Raw genomic sequence first — 18,829 nt, forward strand, 5'->3', positions numbered from 1 at the left:
ACACTATCTACCTGGAGGTATCATCAGATCCCGCAGGTTAAGGGCTCTGTCCCACAGACTGCCCTCGACCTCAAATACCAATCTCCAGTCCAGGTTGTCACTTGTGCTTCTGACCTACTAGCTATCAATCAGAGGTTCCCACAACCCCCTCCTTGGGTTCAATCATTGGCTAGAGTGATTGAACTCAGGGAAACAGTTTACTTACTAGATTACCAGTTTATTATAAAGAACACAACTCAGGAACAGCGGGATGGAAGAGATACACCGGGCGAGGTATGACCATGGAAGCTGCATGCCCTCTCCAGGTGCGCCACCCTCCCAGCACCTCCACGTGTTCAGCAACACGGAAAGCTCTCTGAAACTGTCCTTTTGGGTTTCTATGGAGGCTTCATTATGTAGGCATGATCCATCAGTCCATTGAACACTGGTGATTAATTCAACCTCCAGCCCCTCTCCCCTCCCAGGAGGTTGAGGGTAGGGGTGGGGGTGGGGCACTGAAAGTTCCAACCGTCTAATCACATGACTGGTTCCCCTGGAAACCAGTGCCCCATTCTCAGGTGCTTTTCAAGAGTCACCTCATTAACAAAACTAGGTGTAGTTGAAAGGGGCTTATTGTCAAAAACAGAAGACAGCTTTCTCTCTCTTACTACTTAGGAAATTCCAAGGATTTTAGGAGCTCTGTGCCAGGAAAGGGTATGAAGGCCAAACATATATTTCTTGTTATAAATCACAAAATCATACCACTCATCTCACGCAGATCTTCATCCTTGGGGCACAGCTCCCAAAGATCCCACATGACTTCCTTTGGAATCAAAGGGGAGGCTCCCTCATGGGCCCACCTGAGGCCTCTGGCCACACCCTCTTCCAGGAGGTGGGCCCATGGGAAGGGAGGGAGGCCAAGGACTATCCTGTGATTGGAGGTATCCGGAGTCCCAGAGCTGCAGCTTCTGGTTTAAAGAGAGCATCTCAGCTCCCACCACCTCAGGCTGGAGAGTGGAGACAGGAAAGCTTGGGCAGATCTGTGCCAGGCATAGGGGGCGCTACAGTAGATCTGAGGCTACAGCCCAGTCCTAAGCAGAGAAAGAAGGGAAGAGGTCATTCCGAGACCAGAAGCGTTCCCTTCCCCTGGGCCCCCCCTCACTGGGATGCCCAGGAATAGGGCTTCTTCCCTGGGTCCTTCTGTCCCCACCTACCATGGCCTAACGTCCCAACCTGAGTGCCCCACACTGCTCCACCCTGCAGCCTCCGGCTCTGCCCTCTTCTCTGGCTCCCCTCTGTCCTCCTCTGGCTGACTCACAGTCCATCTGTCTCTCCTTCCTCACCTCTCCAGACCCTGGGGGAATCCAGGCTTCCAAGCCCTGCTGAGATCTGGCCGCCAGCTTCAGGCATAGGGGTGGCTCCGCCTCAGCCAGCTGCTGAAGTCTTTCCAGGTCATTCTCTCCGCCCATGGGATACCCGTTCACCTCCAGAATCACATCTCCCATTTGCAGTCCTGCCCGGGCAGCTGAGCCTCCTAGGGTCACCTGGTGGAAGGAGGGGGATGTAGAGCTTGGAACACCACGGAAAAGTCCGCTGGGTGTACTGAGGCTCTGGGAGGGAAGCAGAGGAAGGCTTGTCAAGAGGCAAATGATTGAAAAGATCCAAGGTCCCTGGGGCATCAGTCACCTGGGAGATGAAGAGATGAGGCCCACTGGCCACACAGCTGAGTCGGAAGCCATAGCCACCACCGGGCCCAGGGTACAGGAAGCACTGGCGGAAGCCGTGTGGGACGGTTGTGTCTTCAACTGGTGGGTTCTTGGTCTCAACCAGAGAGGCTGAGCCGGTATCCTGGGGAGAGTCAGGAGCCTCTGTGCTCTCCAAGAAGAGAAGTGGGGACAAGCGAACCTGGAAAAGAGGAAGACAGGACAAACCCTGCTGCTTCTCCCCCGACCCAAGCCCTGCTCTCTTCCTGCCCTCTCTCTAGCCCCCGCCCCTCAGCTCGCACCATGTTGAAGAAGCGGTCAGCCTCAGGGTCGACGACAATGAGCGAGACGCAGGAGCCCTGCGCCCGGATCTTGGACACTGTCTCTTCATGGCCCAGCCCTTCCACGCTCTCCCCAGCCACAGCCACCAGCCGGTCCCCAGCCTGCATCCCGGCCTTCTCCGCTGGCAGTCCTGGGTCCACCTCCCACAGGAACTGACCTGGGATGCAGACATCCTCACTGCTCCTTCCCCACAGTGCCAGCCCAGGCCACTGTATGCACACCGGGGGACTGACCCAGGGCTACACAAGAGGAGGAGGCCCGGGCTGGGGTTCAGCCGGGGCCACCACTTGTGTGCACTGAGAGGTGTATATATACACTTGTGTGCCCACCCCAAGGCCCCCCTTCCCTCCCCGCCCCCAGGGCTCTCACTCACCAGGCCGACCGTCAAGGCCCTTCCCCTCTCGGAGCATGAACCCGAAGCCCTGGGGTCCTTTCTCTAGATGCAGACAGCGGGGCTTGCTGGGCAGTGCCCAGCCCTCTGCCAGGGGTGCAGCCAGGGGCATTCCCAGCTGGCGACACCGTTCCTCCACCTCTGGCCCTGCCACCAGCAGGGTCACCTGCTTGCCACTCTGCCAAAGCTGTGGGGACCCAGCGGGGCATCAGCATCAACCACCTGGGTAGGGAGGGCAGAGGCAGGCACCTCCTCACAGCCCCTCTTCCCAGGCCCAGGAATGAGGCACTAGGGAAGGGAGAGGAGGGCCTAGCACAGAGTGTAAAGGGAAGGATGGTGACAGAGGTACAAGATCGGATCAGGCGATTAGGCGTGTGGAGGAGGAGTCTGCTTCCCGAGGCAGGGACCAGGCCCAGAGGGGTGAGGATGGATGGGAAACAGGCGGTCACACCTTCTTGCTGAGTTGGTTGTGCGTGAACTTCTCCACGCTGACCCCATTCACTTCTAGCAGCCGGGCCCCAGGGGGCACTCCTGCCCGCTCCGCTGCTCCTCCAGTGCTCAGCACTAACCAGAAAGGACCCTGATGTCCTGGAAGCCCAGACAGCAAGTTTCTGCCTGCTGCCTGCCCAGAACAGGGCTGAGATCCCCCTCCTGACCCCTCCCGAGCTCTAAGCTCACCTTGGGTGATACTGAAGCCAAAGCCACCCTCGTCTTTCACTATGTGGCACAGCCGAGGCCGGACCCCTTGGCCGAGAGTGGGACAGAGGTGGGCATCGTTCCCCCACTGAGCTCGGGCCACCTCATGCACGTGCTGCGCCAAAACCGTCAGCAATACCCGAGGACCGCTGGCCCGGATGCGGCGTATCACCTGAACGGTGGGCACACGCAGCAGGCTTGGGCTGGCCCCTCTTGCCAGCTTCCCCTCCCTGGAAGCTACACTTTTCACCATGGGAACCAGCTCTCTGGAGGCCTTCATGCAACCATTCGGACCTGGGCATCCCTAACTTCTGGGAGATGGGGGAGGTTGAGGCTTGGGTCCTGCCCCCCTATACCCAGGGAGGTGACCAACCGGCTTCTGTCTCCCTGAGGTGCTATAGAATGTTCTCCTGTACCAGAGGGGTCCCAGCCCAACCTCACCACTGAATAGTCTTCATGTTCCACGACATGCTTGTTCACCCCCAGGATCCAGTCTCCTTCCCGAAGACCCTGGCGCTGGGCAGAGGTGCCTGGCTCCACCCTGCACACCACATGCCCAGCCCTGCCCCGCTGCTGCTGCAAGTGGAAGCCAAAACTCCTGCCCTCCTCTCTGTTCAGCAGATAGAAGCGAGGTCGTTCCAGGCTCCAGAGATCTGGAAGGGGAGGTGGGCGGCAGAAAAGGGGGAGGAGAGGGGACATGACCCAAGTACAAGTCACCTTGTGTCTGGCAGACCCTGCCCCTGTGATAGAACACCAGACAGGCTTCTGCCCAGTTAGGTATTGGGCAGGGGGACTGAACGCGGCCCAGGCAGAGCGGCGGGGACAGCAGGCAACGCTGGGCCCCCTTCCACCTCCACGTGGGTACTCCCACCAAGGCTGTTATCAGAGGGAGACAGAGTGAGTGGTTACCAAGGAGACGGGAAGCTGTGTGGAGCCCTGGTGGCTCTGGGGAAAGGAAACGGTTGCCCCAAGTGGTGGGGGGTTACCAGAGGGCTCGTGGTCTTCAGCCAGGGAGAGCACAGGATTATCAATGCCCAGTTTGGGGTTAAACTCAAACTTCCTGCAAGGAAGCAAGTCAAGCAGGTAGGAGAAAACGGACATCCGGACTTGGGTCCCAGGCTCGCCTTGAGGTGCTAATGGCTAATGGCAGCTGAAGAGCTTCCCCACCTTCAATCCCTCCTCCCCTTGTCCCAATCCTTCACAGCACAGCACTTACGGGGCCAAGGAAGCTGTGTCCTGACGATCTGCTGGGAAAAGAAGGGGTGAGGGGAGGAGAGGTGTATCCTGCCCCCCGAGACTCCTCTTCCATGGTCCTTAACTGAAAGGACTTCGGGGAACCCCCAAATTCAGGACTCGCTGCAGAAGGGTCTTCCCTTCCCCTTCCTTCCCCTCCCCGGCCAAGGCCTCCAGATACGCACAGAAATCTGAGCATATCAGTACAGGGCGTGGACCAGGAAGGCAGACACATCCACCCACTCACCTCTCCCCTCCTGACTTCCAGTCTATTTGCCTCAGGGCTCCAAGCCCCAGTACCAAGTGTGTCCTGGTCCCAAAGCCTTCCAATCTGCCCTCTGCCCTAAAGTCCCCCCGCAGAGGATTTCTCCTGGCCTCTTACCTGCAGCTGCCTCCATGGTTGGATCAGCGAGCGAGGCTCAGTGTAGGGACAAGGTCCATCGAAACCAGCTGACCCTCCCACCTACCCCGCCACGTCCCGCCTCCTCCAAGACGCTGCCTTAGAAGCAGTCGGTAATGGTTAACGGGAGGAGAGTCTTGTCCTCTGGGGAAGTGTGTATGTCCCTCCTGCCCTATTCTTGAGCCCCGACTTTCTCAGGAGACTCTGCTGCCGTCCCAGTTCCCGCTCTGTGCAGAGAAAGGTCACTGTAATTGCTGGGCACTGTAATTCCAAGCCTGGGATAAGTGTATGAGAAGGGTGACAGGAGCCCTATGGCCCAACATGGCCTACCCCCATGCTGACATCTTGTTCTTGAGCCACCCTCAGGGCCTCTGAAACTAGTGCCCGAGAAACATCTGCAACAGATTGTGGTCAGTGGTTTAACCAGAATGACCAAGAACAGTACCCTTTCTTGAAAGCAACAGGCAAAAAAGACTCCACAGTAGTTGGAAGACACAGCTCTTTAATAGCAGCAAGTCATCACCCATGCCCCTAGGGGCCACCGAGCTTGGGTACCATTGTGGTGAAGGGGAAACAAGGGTGAGGACACAGCACCAGTGAGAGAGGAAAGTGGCTGCTGGCATCCTGGGTGTCCCAGGGTGTCCCCAGAAAGCATAAAGGCAGGACGCGGAGGCCCTCCAACACATCTGGATGGTAAGGCCCCTGGCAAGGCCGACAAAAGAAGTGTGCCCCCTGGTGGCACAATCCAAGAGGAGATTGGTGGTGGTGCTACAGGACAATGTGGCCACCAAAACGCCACATCTTTCAGTCCTTCCATCCGAAGGGAGGGGAAGCATGTTCCATGACCCTGAAAACTCCAGACCTGGAAGCACTGGTTAGACACGCCCCAGGAGAGCAACTGCCACAGCTGTGCCCATTCCTTTGCCTCCAGCCCTGAAGGGATCTTTCTGGAAGCGGTAGTGCAAGCTAGGAGGCCACAGACAGAAGCGGCTTGGGGCCAGGGGACACACACTGCTGCCACTGTCTCAGCTTCCAGGGCCTCCCAGCTGCTCCAGGAGGGCCCTGACCTCACCCTCCACTCGAAGCAGCTGGGCTTTGCGCCAAGGATTAAGGGTGGCTCCTCGGTTATCTTCCAGATCCCGCAGCAGAAGCTCCAGGTGGCGCCGGACCCGGCCCCGATCCCAGCTCTTGAGGTTCCGCTGGACTTCACCCAGGATCACTGACCAGTACTCGGACACTGCTGTCCCCTCTGTCAGCGACACCACGACCCGGGCACTGCCCTCAGTGGTGCTCCCCGAGTCCCGCAGGGCCTGGCGGCACTCTGAGCTCAGCTCGTTGAAGTAGAGGCTAGCAGGAGAGAGAACAGTAGATGCTGTTCAGGTCTGAGAAGCAGGGGCAGAGGGTGGGTGGACAGAGAGTAAGGGGTCTCATAACTGTTCCCCTGGCTGTGAAATGCAACAGGGTAAGTGTTTGCAATAAGCCAGAGATGCAGGGTGGTGGCCGCTGGGAGGCAGGGATGACGCTAGAATTCAGTGGGACCGGGGTCAATAGAAATGGGGCCACTAGGACCCTAGGAGAAATGGTGGTGGAGAATCAGGGCAGGGGAAGGGCCAATCACCAAGTGTGGTTGGGGAGATGGGAGTGGAGGGCAAGACTCACTGCAGCAGCTCCAGGGAAGGGTGCTCCCGGGCAGCCTTGGCTAAGGCCAGGGCCGCTGTGTCGCCAGCGCCGTTGTAGGCCACATTCAGCTCCTGTAGCTGCTGGTTACGGTCTAGCTGGGCAGCCAGCAGCTCCAGGCCCTCATCCCCAAGGCCCGTGTGCAGCAGAGACAGGTGTTTCAGCGAGGTGTTTCCCGCCAGCCCCTCCAACAGCAGGGCCACACCCGCCGCCGTCAGCGGGTTGTTGGACAGCCTAGGGCCACAAGCACCCCAAGGTTATGAGGGTCCCTAGCAGATGCCCTGTGCTAAGCACTGGGACTTGGGCCAAAATGGTGCACCGCTTGGGGCAGAGACCAGCCTGGATGCAGAGAAATGCAGGCCCAGGAAAAGAGGATGGAGAAACGGGGGTGAGGCTCACTGTAGGGGAGGGAGAGTGGGGTGGAAGCCGGCTTCTCCCGCCCCTCCTCCCGCCTTCCATTCTCCTTTGGGACTCCCCTCTTCCCTCTCCCCTTCCTCGTCACCATGTTCCTTCTTGCTCCTTTTTTCACCCCCTTCCAGCCCCTGCTTCATCCTCTCCCTCCCTCGTCATTCATCTCCCCTTCCTCCAACCCAAAATCAGGAACCCCGCTTCTGGGTTGCTACTAAATCAGTCAACACTGGGAGCATCTATTGAGTGCCCAGCGTCAGGGTCATCCTTGTGAGGCGACAGGGAAAATCCTGGGAGGGAATCAGTGGCGTTGTTACCAGGTAACCAGCCTGGGTGTTATTCCACCCCCACCCCAGGCTGATTTTAGCCACGCAAGAGGCTTTCTTAGCACCAATTTATTGCTGGTGGCATCTTTCCCCCTGCCTGGCTGCTTGTACTAGACGTCGTGGGGTGGGGAGCGGGTCAAGGTCTACACTCCCGCCTTCTTTACTACAGCATGGGTGCGCCTGTTCCAGGCATGTTGGCAGGTGGGGAGCTCACCCTTGATCTTAGCTGGCCAGCAGGATGGAGCCCTCCCCCCAACCCAGGGCACTCACCGCAGGGTGGTAACTTGGCACTGGTCATGCAGCAGCAAGTCTCGGAGGTCCCTGCAGGCCTCAGGGCCCAGGCTGTTGAGTTGCAAGCTGGAACAGAAGGTGGGCAGATAGGAGGTGAGAAACCAAGGAAGGAGTTCGGCATGGAGCCTGCCCACCCACCGGGCCCCTCCCTCGCCATCCTGCCTCTTGTAGTCCACAGCTGTGTCCCCTTCTGTAGCTCTTGTCACCTCCACCCGCACCAGATTTCACCCCACCCCCTGGTCCTTCCTCACTCCCTTTGCTTTCCCAAGCACCTTCTCCTCCACCCGTGCACGAGGACAGGGCCTCACCCCAGCTTCCGGGCACGCAGGAAGACAGGCCTGAGTGTGCGCAGCCCGGCAGGGTCCAGTTGGCAGGAGGCCAAGTTCACCTCGTCCAGGGCATGCCTTCCACTGCCCAGGACAGCTGCCACCACCGAGCACTTGAGGGGTGTCATGCGCACGCCCGCCAGGCTGAGCTGGCGCAGGGAGCCGAGCACCTCGGCGGAGAAGCGCTGATTCTGGAACTCATAGTGGAAGAAGAGGTGGTCAAGGAGCTCCGAGGGGGGCAGCACCTGCCGGCCCAGCTTGCCCAGCTTCTTCTTGATGGCCTGGGCATTCTCCAGGGCATCCAGGGTCTTGATGGGGCAGCCGAGCTGAGCCAGCAGTACCCGGTTATGGGCAGAGAGAAGCCCGCCCATGAACATGGGGAAAAGCTCAAAGACCTCATCCTCTGTGGGCTCGTCCAGGTGGCACCGGGGGCCCTCCACACCCAGGATACTGGCACCCATCTGGTCCAGGACGTCGTCGTTGTAGTAGTCCTCCTCTCGGAACATCTCCAGCACCATAGCCTGGGCCACTGCCTCGCGGCTCTTACCTACCACACGCCCGAACACACGTGGAACCACCTGGAAGGGAAGCAGGGTGAGGGCGCTGCAGCCTACTGCGTGCTGTTTAGCCTTCTGGCCTAAGCTTAAGGTGCAGTCTTCCTGACTGCTCCAGCCTGGTGATCTCCCTTAAACTCGAGCACGATTTGTCCGATCATACTACTCCCCCTGCTGCAGCACCTTCCGTGGCTCCCCACTGCCCATGTGGAATATAAAACTTTGCATAGGGCTTCCCTGGTGGCGCAGTGGTTGAGAGTCTGCCTGCCGATGCAGGGGACACGGGTTCGTGCCCCGGTCTGGGAAGATCCCATGTGCCACGGAGCGGCTGGGCCCGTGAGCCATGGCCGCTGAGCCTGCGCATCCGGAGCCTGTGCTCCGCAACAGGAGAGGCCACAACAGTGAGAGGCCCGCGTACCGCAAAAAAAAACAAAAACAAAAAAAAAAACTTTGCATAATTTGGCCCCAATTTGACCTTTCTGGAGTCACCTCTCAACACTCGTCTCACGTACTCCAGACACTGGGAAATTCTTTCTTTTTCCCAAACACCCCGTACATTTTCAAGCCCAAGCGTGGTGGGAAGGAGTTAGCATATATTATGCATTCAGCTTGGTACCGGGCTAGGTGGTATAAATACATCATCATCTTTAACATCATCATTGTCATCACAGCAGCGATGACAGATGTTGCTCCCACTGCTTCAGACCCTGCACGATTTGGCCTCGTGAAATAAAATTCATATTTTAAGGAAAGATGAGAAAAATTTAAACATAAAATTTTTCTCTGCTCATTTGGGCCTCCTCCCTCCCCTCCAGTGTGCATTGTGCATCTGCATCATGCATTTAACTAGACCTCCCCAATGGCAGAAATACCCGCTCAATGATAAAGATCAACTTTTCTCCTTCTGGCGCCAGCCATATAACTCCTTAGAAGATAACATTCCTTTCTCAATCCTGTAAGGGGTCACAATGACCCACCACTCGCCTTGTATATGCAGACATCTTTGGTGAACTTTATGTACAATGCCAATACATCATTTTCCTTAAAGATAGAGATTGGTGCAAAACAGACTGCTCAGAGACCTGAGGAGATACTGGGCCTCACCTTGTGGAAGATCTTAGCTTCAATACTTACTTATGATCCTATTAATACTACTAGCTATATTACTTGTATTTGCCTATTTTATAAGATTGTTGTTTCTTGCATTACCAAATGTGTGACTGAGCCTCAGATAAAATTAATGATAATTAGGTGGCTTGAAACAATTGATCAAATATATAGTTCTATAAGATGAATGATTGTAATAGTGTAACTCTAGATAAGGGAAGAAACAACAAGAGGGAACCGTTCCTTGGATCATAACGGACTAGTAAGACAGGGGGTCCAGAGGATTTTGGCTACTGTTAATATAGGGTCTAGTCCACTAATAGCACATTGAGTGACCCATCAATGAAATCCTTGCCTGACCTGGGAATGATCATTCCTAGTGCTGTGGAACAAATTGGTCACGAAATGCCTCCCAAACCTTGGTTGAAACTAAGACTGAAAGGGAAGGGATTGTAAAATAAAGAATGTTGCCCATCACCCAATTCTACAAAGTCAAGTCATTAGCCACTGCAGTCACTGGCTACAATAACCTTGAAAGGAATTCAGGGCGAAGATCAGGATAAGGCACTTTGTGCTTTGGGAAAACTGACAGAACTGGTCCTTAGATATTTCAGGAGAAATTTTTATGAACCCGGATTCTTGCATCTTTCCATACTTAGAAAAGCACTAAAACCATTAACTGAGATGTCTGTTCCTCGTGACTAGGTGCAATCTTCTACTGCAATGTATGTTTGATTACACATACCTCCGTTGCCAAAATCACATATACTGAATACGCTGGCCTCCCTCTTTTTTATTTTTATTTTTATTTTTTTGCGGTACGCGGGCCTCTCACTGTTGTGGCCTCTCCCGTTGCGGAGCACAGGCTCCGGACGGGCAGGCTCAGCAGCCATGGCTCACGGGCCCAGCTGCTCCGCCGCATGTGGGATCTTCCCGGACCAGAGCACGAACCCGTGTCCCCTGCATCGGCAGGCGGACTCTCAACCACTGCGCCACCAGGGAAGCCCTGGCCTCCCTCTTTATGTCTTTGAAATAGTTCTCAGAACTCTCTGAGAGACTGTCTCCTGGGTTATAATCCTCAGATTGGCTTGAATTAAAATTTCCATTTCTTTCGATGTGTTAGGGAACCGTTGACTAAAACCACCCGCCTTGGCCAGGCACGATGATGACCACTTGCATGAGTTGTCTCATAACAGGAGGTCCCGATAAGGAACATGGTGGTGCCGTCAAAAACTAGAGAATTCAGGAGGGGCCAAAAAGAGGGAGGAGAGCCAGCCCCATAATATTGTCCTACCAACCTCCCAGAATCCTTCGTGCTGGAATCCATCTTGGCTGAGACACGCGTGCCACCAGGAAGGACCTTGAGTCAGACTAAATAGGGGCCAAGCAAGATGATTGGCCAGAGACAACCCAGAAACTAACCCCATTACCATAAAACCTGAGACTACAAGCCACGTGGCAGAGCAGTTCTCCTGGGTTCCCTTACACCACTGCTCTCTGTCTGGGTGGCCCTTCCCAATAAAGTCTTTTGATTTGTCAGTACATGTGTCTCCTCAGACAATTGATTTCCAAGTGTTACACAAGCACTCGCTCTCAGGGACTTCTCTGGTGGTGCAGTGGTTAAGAATCCACCTGCCAATGCAGGGGACATGGGTTCGAGCCCTGGTCCGGGAAGATCCCACATGCTACAGGGCAACTAAGCCCATGCACCACAACTACTGAAGCCCGCGCGCCTAGAGCCCGTGCTCCACAACAAGAGAAGCCACCGCAATGAGAAGCCCACTGCACCGCAATGAAGAGTAGCCCCCGCTCACTACAACTAGAGAAAGCCCGCACACAGCAACAAAGACCCAATGCAGCCAAAATAAATAAATAAATAAATAAATTAATTATTTTTAAAAAAAGAGCTCGCTCTCAGGCCCTGGAAGGGGTCCCCCTTCTGGCAACAGATGGACTATTGATCAATTTTTCATTGACAGGCCCCTGTCAACCATGGTGCCTTCAGGACAGCCTCTCACCCTCACTCACTCTGCTCCTGTCCTCTCGGCTTCTCTCTCTCTCTTTTTTGTTTTTTGTTTTTTGACAGTGCCAAGATAGTTCCTCCTTCAAAGCTGTGCCCTCTTCCTGGAGTGTTCCCCCACACACACCCAGTTCTTCTGGCTAATCCTCCAGGGATCAGTTTAAAAGCCCTTCCTGCAGAGAGGCTTTACTTATCCCCCCAAACCAGGTCCCCCCTCCTCCTTACATACTTCCACAGCACCTGGAACTTTGCTTTCCAGGCACTTCCCAGAATTTTTAATCACATGGTTACGTTGACATGTTTATGTTGAGACTGTATGATCAGAAAAGGCAGAAACCTGGCGTTCTGTTGCTTTTTCCTCCGAATCTAACACATTGCCTGGCACACAGCAGGCACTCAAATATTGGTTGAAGAACTGAATGTTTGGGAGGTTGGCGACATCAGCTGCCATCCTTGCAATGGTTCTGAAAGGAAAGGAGCGGTCCATTCCTCTGGCAAGAGCCACCAGGTTGTTTTGTGGCACCTCCTCTCATGTGTTTTCTTTACTTTTTACAGGCGAGGTTCCCACCATGGAGGTTATAGTGCCCCTCCCTCAACAAGCATCTGGAGACAAGACACAAAAACTGTCACTCTGGGAAAATGAATCAATAGGCTCATGAAGAAACAGATGGGACCCATCCTCTGCTAGGCAACCCTCCCTCCGAGAGGGCTTGGGGGTGTGGTGCCCCCTTAAGTAACTGAGTGGCTTTCTGAATCCTGTCAGGAGACCACAGCCTCTCACTGCAATCCAGATGAGGCAAGCACATCCTCAAAGCGGTGGGTGGCCTCAGCAATGGCCATTACCTCCTTGCCTGAGGCAATGGTGTAAGAAGGGATGGGCCGCCTGATACTGTTTTTCTGTTTAACAAACAATTAAATAGTGCTTCCTATGTGCCAGGTCCTGCAGATGAAGACATTTAAACCTCATATTGGGCCAATGATATAAATTCTATTATTATCTAATATTATTCATTTAACAGATAAGGACCTTGGGGCACAGAGAGGTTAAGTAACTTGTACAAGGTCATACAGCTAGTAAGTGGAAGAGCCTGGATGTGAACCAGGTAGCTGCGTTACAGAATCCCTGTTTTTAACCCTGAGGCTTTGCTGCCTATAAAAAGGAAAACTTGTTAAAATGTTGTCAGCTCTCCAGGGCTCTGTTTCCCCAAGACCGATTACTGAAACATTTCTAGAGCGGACCAGGGTTACCTAGCAAGGAGCCATAGCTTCCTAGAAATATCCATAGTACATCAATTAAGCTTGGCAGAAAGAGCACAGGATTCAGAACCACAAAACCTGCACTCGGATCCCAGTTATTCTCCTTACTATCTGAGTGACCTTGGTCAAGTTACTTAGCCTCTGTGAGCTCCAGTTTCCTCATCTATAAAAGGGATCATAGGGCTTTCCCTGGTGGCGCAGTGGTTAAGAATCCGCCTGCCAACGCAGGAGACATGGGTTTGAGCCCTGGTCCGGGAAGATCCCACATGCCGTGGAGCAACTAAGCCCGTGCGCCACAACTACTGAGCCTGTGTTCTAGAGCCCAAAAGCACAACTACTGAGCCCACGTGCCACATCTACTGAAGCCCGTGTACATAGAGCCTGTGCTCCGCAACAAGAGAAGCCAGCGGAACAAGCAGTCCAAGCACCACAACAAAGAGTAACCCCCACCTCGCCGCAACTAGAGAAAAGCCCACGCGCAGTAACAAAGACCCAATGCAGCCTAAAATAAATAAATAAATAAATACATTATTTTTAAAAAGGGATCATATTTATATTTCATTTACAAGGCACCTGGCAGACATCCGCCGAGAGTGGCTACATCTTCCCATCAAAAACTTAGTACATCCGCCCTGCTCACAGCACAGTCCTCAGGCCTGTAATTTGGTTTCTGGAGCAGACCTGCACCCAGGACCGACTGTCCTAAGCCAATTACCAATGCCATTTATCCTCCTGGTATAAATGAATAAAATGGCATCTGCTTTATAAACCTGACTCTGGTGATTAAGTTAGGAAGAGACATCACTCCCAGAGTCTAATCACCTCTGAGGAACAGATACAGTTGGGTTTCTGGACCTGCAAAGCACAGGACAGACCCTGGACAGTAGTGACCCCTGCTGCCCAGCAACAAAGACTAGGAGGAGAGAGGCAAAAAACAAAAACAAACAAAAACAAACAAACAAACAAAAACCTATCATTAGAGTTATGGGATTGTTATGAAAGTCCCTGCACCCTTAGATTCCCCTCCAAGCCTTCTCCAGCCTGTGGCTTCTCTCTCCCCCTTCCTTATGCCCCATTCCCACTAAAAGCCACATTGCCCAAATCTGAAACAGAGCCAAGAAGAGGATTCACAGTCATGCAGGAAGAAGCAGTTTCCTTCTGGGGAGGAGCCAGGGTGAACGAGGAGGATGGGGGCCGGCAGCCTGGGATCCTAGGGCTGTTACCTTGAGCAGGTTGAAGAGCAGGGGCAGGGCCCGCAGGGGCAGCAACTTGGCCATGATGCCCAGGACCAGGCTGACATCCTCCCCGACACGGCCCATGAGCTCGGCCACCTCCTTGCCCACTCGCTGCAGAGTCGTCTTCCGCAAACCCAGCACAATGTAGAGGGCAGCCAGGTATTCCTGCATGGCGGGCACAGTGAACACGAAGGTACCCAGGTGCGCTGGCTCAACGCATGGGGCCAGAAAAAACCTCAGGGCATCCCGGCGGAACACATGCAGCAGCTGAAACCCCTCTTCCGTCCGGATGCCAGCTTCCAGGCAGCCACGGACATCCTCTTCAGAGAAGTACGTCTTGCGGGAGGACACCCCCTCGTAGGCCAACTTGCCCATGGTTCGGGCTGCATAGGCCATCAGGGACAACTTGGAAGGGTCAGTGCTGTCCAGCATCTCCCCACTGAAGTTTAGATGCAGGAAGCTGGTGTAGATGCTCGTGAGGGTCTGGCCAGCTGGTGTGGGAGCGTGCAGGAAGTGCAGGGTGGCACAGACAAGCCAGCAATAGGAGGGCAGGAAGCAGGCAGCGGCGATCTGGTGGTGCCCCTCCAGGTTCCGGGAGAGCATCTGCACCAGGTGGTCACGCTGAGCCGGAGTGACTGAGACCCCCCCAGCTCCGTGCCCGCAGTCTGGCTGGTTGAAGCGGAGCTGAAAGTAGAGCTTCTGTAGGTTGGTATCGGAGAAGCCACAGATCTCGCCATAGCGGCCCACATACTTGCTGGGGATGCGGCCGATGGCAGAGGGCCGGGTGGTCACCAGAATGCTGGCCTGGGAAGAGCATGGTTGAGAGTTAAGAAAGACCCTTGTGGGCTTCCCTCGTGGTGCAGTGGTTAAGAATCCACCTGCCAATTCAGGGGACACGGGTTCGAGCCCTGGTCCGGGAAGATCCCACATGCTGCGGAGCAAGTAAGCCCGTGAGTCACAACTACTGAGCCTGTGCTCTAGAGCCCGTGATCCATAACTACTAAGCCCACGTGCCGCAACTACTGAAGCCTGTGTGCCTAGAGCCCGTCCTCTGCAACGAGAAGCCACCGCAATGAGAAGCCCGCGCACTGCAACGAAGAGCAGCCCCCACTCGCCGCAACTTGAGAAACCCGTGCACAGCAACGAAGACCCAACGCAGCCAAAAATAAATAAGATAAACAAATTTATTAAAAAAAAAAAAAAAAGACCCTCGTGTCCTGATTGCCTCACTTGCCAGGGAGTCCCTGAAGACTGAGTGTTCGAGGATGAAGATAATGATGACCACAGTAATTATAACTCACACTTACTGAGCACCCACTATGATCCAGGGCACTGTGCTAAGCACTTCAGATGCAGTATCTCATTTGTTCAGTACAACTCAAGGAGAGAAGGAAACAGAAGCCTGGAGGAGTTACTGACTTGCTCAGTCCCACGGCTTCGAAGTGCGGGGGCAGGATTTGAACTAACCCAGAGCCTACGTTCCTACCCATTAAACATGCAGACTCAGGACATGAAAATCCTGAGGGGGCAAGTTGGAGACAGTGGAGGCAGAGCAGGGTGCACTCACCTCGGGCAACATGTATTTGCGTAGCAGGTTGACGATGATGGCAGCTGGCGCCTCTGGCTCCTCCGGGTCACTGCAAAGCCCTGTGCCCGCCAACCGGAAATCAAGGTTGAGGTGCTCCAAGCCGTGGAGCACAAAGAGCAGGCAGGAACCAGCAGCGGCCATCAGAGGCAGAATCTCCTTCAGGGGTGCGTAGCGCTGGGCCACAAGTTGGCACAAGGAGACTGGCTCAGGGCCCAGGGATGACAGGTCCTCGCAGGAGAAAGGGATCAGCAGCTTGAAGGTTGGCAGCCGCCCGTAACACCAGTCCAGGACCATCTTGCGCACCAGCGTGCTCTTGCCTGTGCCCACTGTCCCGTAGAGCACCACTGTCTGCACGCGGCACCCACAGGCATCTGGGTCAAAGATCTGAGACAGGGCCAGCGGGGGGAGCCCAGCAGAGGGTGGCTGATGCTCCAGGGCCAACTCAGCCAGTGGGCGAAGCAGCTCATCAGGGGTGCTCTCGCGGATCACAGGGTCTACATGGACCGTGTCTAGTGCAAAGGTTGGGCCGAACTGGCGCTCTTCCTTGGGCAGCCGGCTGAACCACTCGGCCAGGTTCTGGCGGTGCCGCTGGATAGCTTCTGGGTGGGAAGGCAAAGGGAGTATGTCAGGGAGAGGGGCTGAGAAATGCAGGAGCTTAAGGAGGTGGTAGGGTCAGGTTGTGGAGTCAAGACACAACGCCAGGAGATGCCAGGACCCAGAATGGCGCTGGACACACAGGACTCCCTCAGGCTGTCCAGAAAGTTTGGACCCCTGTGGCAGAAAGTGGGAAGCCATGGAACGAGTGAGGGTGAGTCTGGGCTGACTTGCTGTATGATTATCTATGTGTGATCTTCACCTGACAGCTAGAGGCAGTGTGTTGAAGGTAGGGATGTTATATTCCCCCCAGTGCTTTGTACATCGTAAGTGTGTACTGCATGAATGTTGCAGGAAGGGATACATGGACAGATGGATAATGGGGCCAGGGAGAGTGGGTCCACTAATGGCTGATTGTAATGGATCCTCTCTACCTCATTCCTTCTTGTTTCTCTCTCCAAGCCCTTCTTCCCCACACTCCCTGAACCCACCCCCACACGGGGAGCCCAGCAGCCCCTCTCCTCAGGCTGACTGAGGAGCCAGTCCCTTTACCAGCTGCAGCGATGCCCTGGAACAACTGTCCGTGCCTCCCTGATGGGGGACCACTGCCCGCTGAGCTTCCGTGATGGCGTGTAAAGGCCCTGTGAGCAAGGAAAAGGGATGAGCTGGGGCTTGGCTGCTGGGCTCAGGCTCTGCACAGGCTCAGAGTCCAGGCCTGCCTGGACTGATGAACTTCTGGCTTCCTGAGATCCAGGCCTGACTCTGGACAGCTAAGTCCAGAGCCTCATCTGACTCTCATACCCTTCCCAGGGCCTGAGGTCTCGCCCCTACCCCTCCAGTCCCCCACTGCTGACTGCCTGCCTGGAACTCAGACTGACCACTGCCAGACTCCACCCACTTCCCACCGGTCCTCCCTCTGGTTGACCACTGTGACTTGTACTATGGATGATATAAGCTAACTTCCCCTTAGGCCTGGTAGCGGAGTCTGTACCCTCTCCAGCCCGGAAGACCAACTCCCCCCAGGAGATCAAGCTCTCTCCAAGTCCTGACCCTTCCCAGGCTACTCTGCTGTGCCCAGATGTGTCCTAAGGTATGACACTGAGGCCTCACCTAGGGGGCCCAAGGGGGCGCTCCCCTTTAAGGGGCCAACTCCAGTGGATCAGGAAGGGGATATGTTCACCTACAGAGAGAAAGCAGAAGGAAGAAACAGCATCCAGAATTCACCCACATTAGCTCAACAATACACAGACCCCACATCTACATCAAATCCCCATCATTTGCTCTCATAGCATCATGTACTGCCCCTTTGTAGCAGTTATTATGAAATTTTATATTTCATTATGTAATTATTTGATTACCATTCATTCACACACTCACCCCCATTCCTCCATGAGAGCAGGGATCACATCTGTTTTGGTTCACAAGTACCTACTTAGAACTTAGCATGGGGCCTGGCACATAGCAGGCACTCAATGAATATTCATTGAAGGCAAAATGAAATCAGACAAGTGTTCCTGGACTTATGTAGCTACAGGGACTCTCAAAGATCATCTAGTCTGACTCCCTTCGTTTAGGATGGGAAAAAGGAAACTCAGGGAGGTACGGTGACTTGCCCAAGGCCAACAGCTAGTAAATCACAGAGCTGGGACTAGCATGCCTGGTGTCTGGATCCCTTCTCTCTTGGAGGTGCCATCTGGACTCTGGAAAGGGAGAAGTGGCAACAGAAACCCCTGCTTCCTGCTCACCTGCTGGCTGGAGTACTCTTCCCAGACCAGGGCCCCAAGAGGCCCTAGGCAAATGGCAGCCCCACCTCATGGCAGGAGAGAAGGTCAGGGCCTGGGGGACTGAGCACACCACCTTCTATCCTGTTCCGCTGCAGGAAGAATGGTGTGAATGGACCCCACACACCCCCACTTTCCCACCCCACCTCTCATGCAGGTCAAGGGAGGCCCTTCCTCCTCAGGAGAACATCAGCCTTTCCTTAAATGCCAGCATCGCCAAAGCCCTGGCCTGGCTTTCAGACCTCTCTCCTCTACATTCCCCACCTGAGTGATCCTACCACCCACTGGTTCTCCCCTGAGGCTTCACGATCACCTTTCTCCTGAATTCCAGCCTAGTGAGCTGTTTTATTTAGGTGTCCTTTTCTTTGCTTGGCTGCCAGCAAGCTCCTATGAGTCCTGTGTTCATTTTCAGTGGCTTTTCTGAGCCAACGTTTTCCAGTAACAATCATCCACTCTCCTCTGAAGTTTTTCCCTAGCTATCAGGTCCTTTTAGCTGAGTTTTAATGGTTTGATCATTTTATCTTCTCTGTGACTTTTATGTAACCTGCCTTTGAGGCTGGCATACATTATAGATAAGTGAATGAATGACTTCCTATTTGATATCTCCATATGGACATCCTGCCAATGCTTCAAGCCGCACCTCGCAGGACTGAACTCAGCATCCCTCCTCCCCTTCCAGTTACTTTATTGCAAATCTTCCCAATCACATGATTTCTACTCGAAATCTGACCTCTTTGTCTTCAAATCCTTCCCCCCCACTTCACACAATGGAAACAGCCCTGCCGGTTCCTCATCGCAGTACTTTGCCAGCCTGTTCCTATTGCATAATCCTTACCACCCTGTGCTAACTTAGACCCTCCACCTCCTTACTGGCCTCTGCCTTCAGCCTCATTCCATTCCCATCCCTGATCCCAGACACCA

The 18,829-nt window shown here is 54.5% G+C and overlaps 2 protein-coding genes across 2 annotated transcripts; both read right to left on the reverse strand.

The window, feature by feature from the left end:
- Positions 1–1,040: 1,040 nt before the first annotated feature.
- NHERF4 (NHERF family PDZ scaffold protein 4) lies at positions 1,041–4,579 on the reverse strand (the record flags this gene model as incomplete). The annotated part of the gene is given in 10 exon segments (XM_079708131.1): positions 1,041–1,070; positions 1,323–1,523; positions 1,666–1,884; positions 1,985–2,181; positions 2,398–2,602; positions 2,867–3,003; positions 3,094–3,283; positions 3,553–3,764; positions 4,328–4,405; positions 4,408–4,579. Coding segments are annotated over 10 exon segments (1,641 nt in total).
- Positions 4,580–5,235: 656 nt separating this feature from the next.
- NLRX1 (NLR family member X1) lies at positions 5,236–17,942 on the reverse strand (the record flags this gene model as incomplete). The annotated part of the gene is made up of 9 exons (XM_079709514.1): positions 5,236–6,091; positions 6,404–6,655; positions 7,426–7,512; positions 7,755–8,350; positions 13,934–14,749; positions 15,513–16,132; positions 16,680–16,768; positions 17,238–17,307; positions 17,873–17,942. The coding sequence occupies 9 exons, from the start codon at positions 17,940–17,942 to the stop codon at positions 5,770–5,772; spliced, it is 2,922 nt and encodes a 973-aa protein (XP_079565640.1). The 3' UTR covers positions 5,236–5,769.
- Between the last annotated feature and the right edge of the window lie 887 nt (positions 17,943–18,829).

The sequence above is a fragment of the Hyperoodon ampullatus genome (assembly GCF_949752795.1).
Source record: "Hyperoodon ampullatus genome assembly, chromosome: 7".
Lineage (NCBI taxonomy): Eukaryota > Metazoa > Chordata > Mammalia > Artiodactyla > Ziphiidae > Hyperoodon > Hyperoodon ampullatus.